The sequence below is a fragment of the Stegastes partitus genome, unplaced genomic scaffold (genome assembly GCF_000690725.1).
Source record: "Stegastes partitus isolate 25-593 unplaced genomic scaffold, Stegastes_partitus-1.0.2 Scaffold1332, whole genome shotgun sequence".
NCBI lineage: Eukaryota > Metazoa > Chordata > Actinopteri > Pomacentridae > Stegastes > Stegastes partitus.
This window is the reverse complement of record NW_007579063.1, coordinates 193,591-199,145: the sequence shown is the minus strand read 5'-3', so window position 1 is coordinate 199,145 and position 5,555 is coordinate 193,591. Positions and strand designations below refer to the sequence as shown.

General features: G+C 39.5%; 1 protein-coding gene across 1 annotated transcript in view; it reads right to left on the bottom strand.

Annotated features, from left to right (window-relative positions):
- The window catches only part of LOC103369805 (nebulin-like), a gene marked incomplete at its 3' end in the record, with an annotated part of 46,164 nt that overhangs the window by 35,031 nt on the left and 5,578 nt on the right, over positions 1-5,555 (bottom strand). Inside the window, exons 3-4 of the mRNA XM_008298618.1 lie at positions 5,107-5,178; positions 761-862 (exon numbers count right to left, since the gene is read on the bottom strand). Of these exons, the coding sequence (XP_008296840.1) occupies positions 761-862; positions 5,107-5,178 (174 nt within the window). The remainder of the gene's footprint in view (positions 1-760; positions 863-5,106; positions 5,179-5,555) is intronic.

Here is a 5,555-nt window from a genome sequence, read left to right as displayed (position 1 = left end):
CTACATCTGATGAGCAGAGACTCTAAACTGGACTAAAATGAGTCAAATTATCCATAAAGACTCAAACATTGTAATTTCAAAGTACTTTAAAGTACATTTTGCAGATTTTAAGTTATTTTTGGACAATTGTTGAGTCAATTTGGATGTTTTTTGTCACTTCAGATGAATTTTGGGGTCAATTTACACAGTTTAATGTTACTTTGGACAAGTTTTAAATCATTTTGGCAAATGTCTAGACTGATAGGGACAATGAAAAAAACCTACTGGATCAATAAATAAATGCAGCACGGCTCAGAAACAGTGTTTTCTGTGTTCTACTGTTTTCGTTTTAACATCTTTTTATGTCCTTATTGTGTAATTTTTCCCATTTGCATCGTTTTAGCTGTGCCATGCTGCATTTCGTGTCTCTTTGTGTTGTTTTAGGGTCTTTTTGAGGCAGTTTGGTATGTTTTCTGCCATTTTTGTGCCATTTTTGTCCCTTTGTACCATTTTAACTGTGACGTGCTGCATGTACTTGTCTCTTTGTGCTACTTTTGTGTCCTTCTCTGTCTGTTTAGCATTTTTTCATGTTGTATTTGTGTCTTTTTAACTAATTTCTGTGTCATTTTAGCATCTTTTTGTCTGATTTCTCTTTCTCTGTATGACGTGCAGAGACAAATGAGCCCACAGCGAGTAAAAACTGTAACAGGAACAGAGAACAGGCCCAGAAGCTGCTCGGGGATCGGTTAACAACACCTCATACCCGTGAATGTGTTCAGACCTCAGATATGACGGCGCTGATGTTCTTGGAGTGGATGAGTTCGGCTCCGGGAACAAACAGACTCTGACCTTTCATCTTCTCAAAGTCCTCCTTATATCTGACCTGCAGGGAGGAGAAGACACGACAGTTTACATGTATGTTGTTTTATGTTTCTGTAAATTACATTACACATGAGACAATATGAGCATTAAAACATGTAAAAAGTAAAAGCATGAAAGTAAAAATGTACATTGTATTAAAAACAGTTTTTATGATTATTCTTTATTTTATCATTGATTGATTTATTCATACCATATTAGTTGTTCTAAATAACAAAACAAAACACAATGGAAAATGCTAATTCTAATAATTAGAAATGTCAAATTTTGAGATTTTGACACTGACTGATTATAAATATTTAAACTTGATGCGAATCTGTTGACAGAGAAACATACCGAGCAGATATTTTACATTTAATTGTTTCTGAAATGTCATGTTTAAATATGCAAATGAAGTATAACAACACATCTTATCTGTGTAAATTTGCACTAATTTCCAGAACAGAGACGCAAACGTTGGAAAAAGACTCTCGTTTCATCTTGTTGACATGTTAAAGTCGAAGGTTTTGACAGTGGAGATATGAAACATTTCACTTTATCACCCCATAAACCAGAAAATAACTCACAATATCCAGAAAAGAAATCCATTTTCACCATTTTTTTCCTATAATTCAGGCTGTGAATGAAACCCTTCTGTAAAAACCTGCAGCTGACAGAGAGGTATAAATAAATGCTACTGAAAAAGAAGATTTCTACTCATTTGTGGGATTAACGCTCGGAGCTGAGCCAGAATCAGTTTAATAACGACGTGAATCTACAGTTTGTGTTGTTGTTCCGTCTCTGCTGCTGCTGCTGTGTCTTGAGTCTTGTGATTGAACGTCATCTGAACACGCGGCACAGTTTGGTGTCCGGCCGAGACCAGCCGAGCGGCAGATTTTCTGCAGGGACCCAGGAGGAAAGTGGAATTAATCCACGGATGACAAGCTGTCGCCGCAAAATCTGGGAGCGGAAAAACAAAAGGTGCTTGATGGTGCCGAATAGAGGTTCGCTGGTCGGCCTACTCTCTCCGTGATATCTATTATGAAATGAACAAAATTAGTAATAAATAAAAATGTGCTAAATTATAATTTAGTGAAATTAGACGCGGCTTTTGAATTGTGGTTGAAAAGAATAATTTTTAAAAAACAAACTGTCCCGGTCCAATGAGAGCACTTTGCTGATGAGCAGTGGGTCAGAACACCTGTCAACAGGTGCAGAAGTCTGACTGAGAGTTACAGGAAACACCTGATGGCAGTGATTGGCTCAGAAGGTTGTTCAACTAAATATTAGTTTGTGGGTCCATTCATGCTTGTTTGCTGTTTTTTAATATATTTCTGTTGAGCCACAATTCAAAAGCAACGTCATGATGTTCATTACATTTTAATTTATGATTACTTTTGTCAAATTCAACTTATTTCAGCTGTTTTTTTCTTTCCTTCTTTAACAGGAGGCTATGAATCCATCTGAGGACGACTGTAGATGAGTGCAGCTGCAGAGAAAATTATTAAAATTAAAAGCCTTCCTCATGTGGCGTAACACTGCAAAAGTCGTCCAAAATAGTGTTTTTCTGGCTTTGCACACGTCGTGGTCCTTGTTGTTCGTCATCCTGTAGCTGAAACATTTATAACACAACAGAGAGCTTTTCTCTCATGTCGCTGTGAACATGTGTAAGTCTGTAATGCTTGTACATAAAGTTAAAAAAAAGAGTAAATGATGTTCTGTGAGACGTGTTTCTCTTCTTGATTAGTCGTGCAGAATGAGAACTGGGCAGAAACAGCAAAAAGTTAAAAAGTTAGATTCTTCCGACATGATTTTCGGCTCCTAACTTGTCCCGAACCCACAGAAAACCCATATTAATTATATATCACACCATGCAGCTCAACCAGGAGTTGTGTGCTGTGACTTTTGGTCCCCATTGAACAGAATGGGGAGTTTGCCATCTTTGGAACCCTGACGCTCCGGCAGACTTTACAGCAGAGACTTCATTCTACGTTTAAAGGATGTCAATGATATTCCTTTAAATCCATATTTTGTCACCTTCGACGGTTTATCTGTAGCTGCAGTTTAAGTTTTATAAATTTCTGTGAAAATTCTCAATTTTTCTACAGCGGAAGACGTCATGTGACCAAATACATTTAATGAATGAAGTGCAGTTAATTTTGTCCCCTTCCTATAATTTCTCCTCTACATGAACACTTTACACATAAAACTGTAGGTACTGTTGTCCTCTTCCACCCAGCGTGAGTCTCATTGCTGTAGGATTTATGGTTTTTTTCATAAATCACCTCAGAGCTCAGAGAATGTCAACCAAGACTCTCGTTGACTCCCATTATAGCCTCAAAGGTTTGAGTGAAAATAAGAAACGGTGAGTCTTTTTAACCAGCCACTAAATCTGCATAAAACACAGTACGGACATGAGAACACATCAGCGTGTTGGGAACAAGATGTGCTTCACACGCTGAAAGAATTGTTTTGATAGGACGTATAGTTTATGAGCTGTGACCGTTTGTTCGAGGAGATAACTCTCATTCTGCTCTGCTCACTGAAAGCTGGTGGTGACTCGCAGCTGATTGGCTGATTGATACGCTTTCAAAGTAAAAGCTCAAAGATGTTAAAAGATCAGGGTCCGTGAAACATGCTGGCTTTTCAAAGTAAAACTAATTATAGCTTATCTATAAATATAGCAGGATATATTTCGTGGCAAAAGCAGCATCGGTGCTTCAGGAACGCTCTAGTTTGCTTTATTTCACTCTTTCGCACTTCCTGTGACTAAAACAACAAAAACCAGCGAATGTGAGAAAAGTTTCACAATATGCTAAAGAAAGAGAACATCAGAGCGGCTCCTTGAATGTCCTCTTGAAGACAAACACTGCGTTGCGTAACTTCTTGTTTTATACACTGAAGCTCCGTTCGGGGCGTTGTGAACTTTAAAGTGGCGAACGTTTCCATGGCAACAGCAGCATCTCCTGCTTGATCCGCCTTTGAGGATCGCAGCGAGTGCAGAGCTTCACCAGAAATTTCGGGAACAAAGTAAAAGTCCTCCCGCCTGCCGTCTCTTTGTGAAGACGTAGACTCGTGTCGGTGAAGAGCAGAAGTCTCGTCCCGGAGTCGACAATTAAAGGTTTGAAGGCAGGTGTTCTCAGAGCAGCTGGAGGTACCGGCGAAGACGGTTTTATAAAGTGGGTTGAATCGCTTCCACTGTAGCTGATGAGTCATTCTGCTGCCAAAGCTGCCAAGTTTGACTCACACCAGGGAATCGATATCTCACCCTCCCACATCCTACAACAACACTCGCCCTCGTTCAGCGCTTCACTGCCAGATATTTGCTCCAAAAGGCAGTTGCAGAAGTCAAAAAAGCGCCTTTTTTTTTTCCCTTTTCTTTGACTGTGCTGAATAAAAGCTGCATCTTCGGAGGGGTGTTACCAATGGCAACGCTGCTCACATCGGAAGGAAAAAGATGACGACGCCTCACATGTTGCAGAAATTATTCATGAGGTTAAATCGAGCAAACTGCAGCCGATGCTCTGTTTCTGACTCCACGCGAACGCCATTTTGGCTCATGGATGTAGCCGAGCTAGCATCTGTTTGACAGCTTGTCCTCGTCTTTGGTCTGATGGGCTCAGATATGTCCACAACTGTTAGACTGGCAGCCATGAATGTGTAATATCTCGATTAGTTGTTTTATGGTGGAACACTGACAAAAGCATTCAAAATATACACAGAGCTGAACAAATGTATTAGACCTGTAACGGTTAATACAGCAATACGTAGAAGCTCTTCAGCAGAAATGATATTTTTAATGCTAAAATATAAATATTAATGTTATCCAGGAGTTCGGAAATCTGCTGTTTTACAAAAACCAAAAAGGGGAAAATCGTAAAGCGCGTTATTATTTCTGGATTAAGATGTCAGATTATAGTTATTTACTTGCTGACTATAACAACGCTGCTTTGCGAGCAGACGGATGCTTTTGGCTCAATAATGCTTCAAAAACAGGATGGAATTTGTTTGAGACTTTCACATCAGATCATTTTTCTCTCTTTAGTCATTTTTCTTTTAAGAAAATATCTGCAGAACTACGAACATTACCACCTGTCTGACCGGACTAGTTAGCATGCTAGCATGCTAAGTTGAAAAAAGACATTTAACCTCCTAAACCCCAGCTAGTTAGCATGTAGCTCATGTTACAGCATCATAGAGCTGCTGGTATGTCTGCAGACACAAACCGTGAGCACAGTGAAAATAATTAAAGTAAAGAAGTGAACTCACGTCGCTGGCGAGCAAACTGCATCTCCTGTTGAACGCCGGGTCTGGTAGCGGAGGCTTCACATCAGAGGAGGCCTGGAAACACATCATGTATGTGAGAATTAGAGGCAGAGCGGGCCTTCAAAGCCACGAATGAAACTGACAGAAGGAAGACTGGGTGCCTATAAAGGTATTCACCCACTGAAAAATGTCACATTTTTTAATTAACATTGAACAACATTGAAACATGGTCAATTTAATTTAGCGTTTTTGACAAGAATTTACTGGACTCTGACTCTGTCACTCCAGAACATTCACCTTCTTTAAACCATTTCTGTGGAGCTTTGGCTGTTTGCTTCTGCTCATTGTCTTTTGGGAAACAAATATTATCCCAAATCTCAGTTCTTCTGCAGACTGCATCAGGTTGTCCTCCTGGATTTCCCTTTACTTTGCAGCATTTATTTTACCTTCTA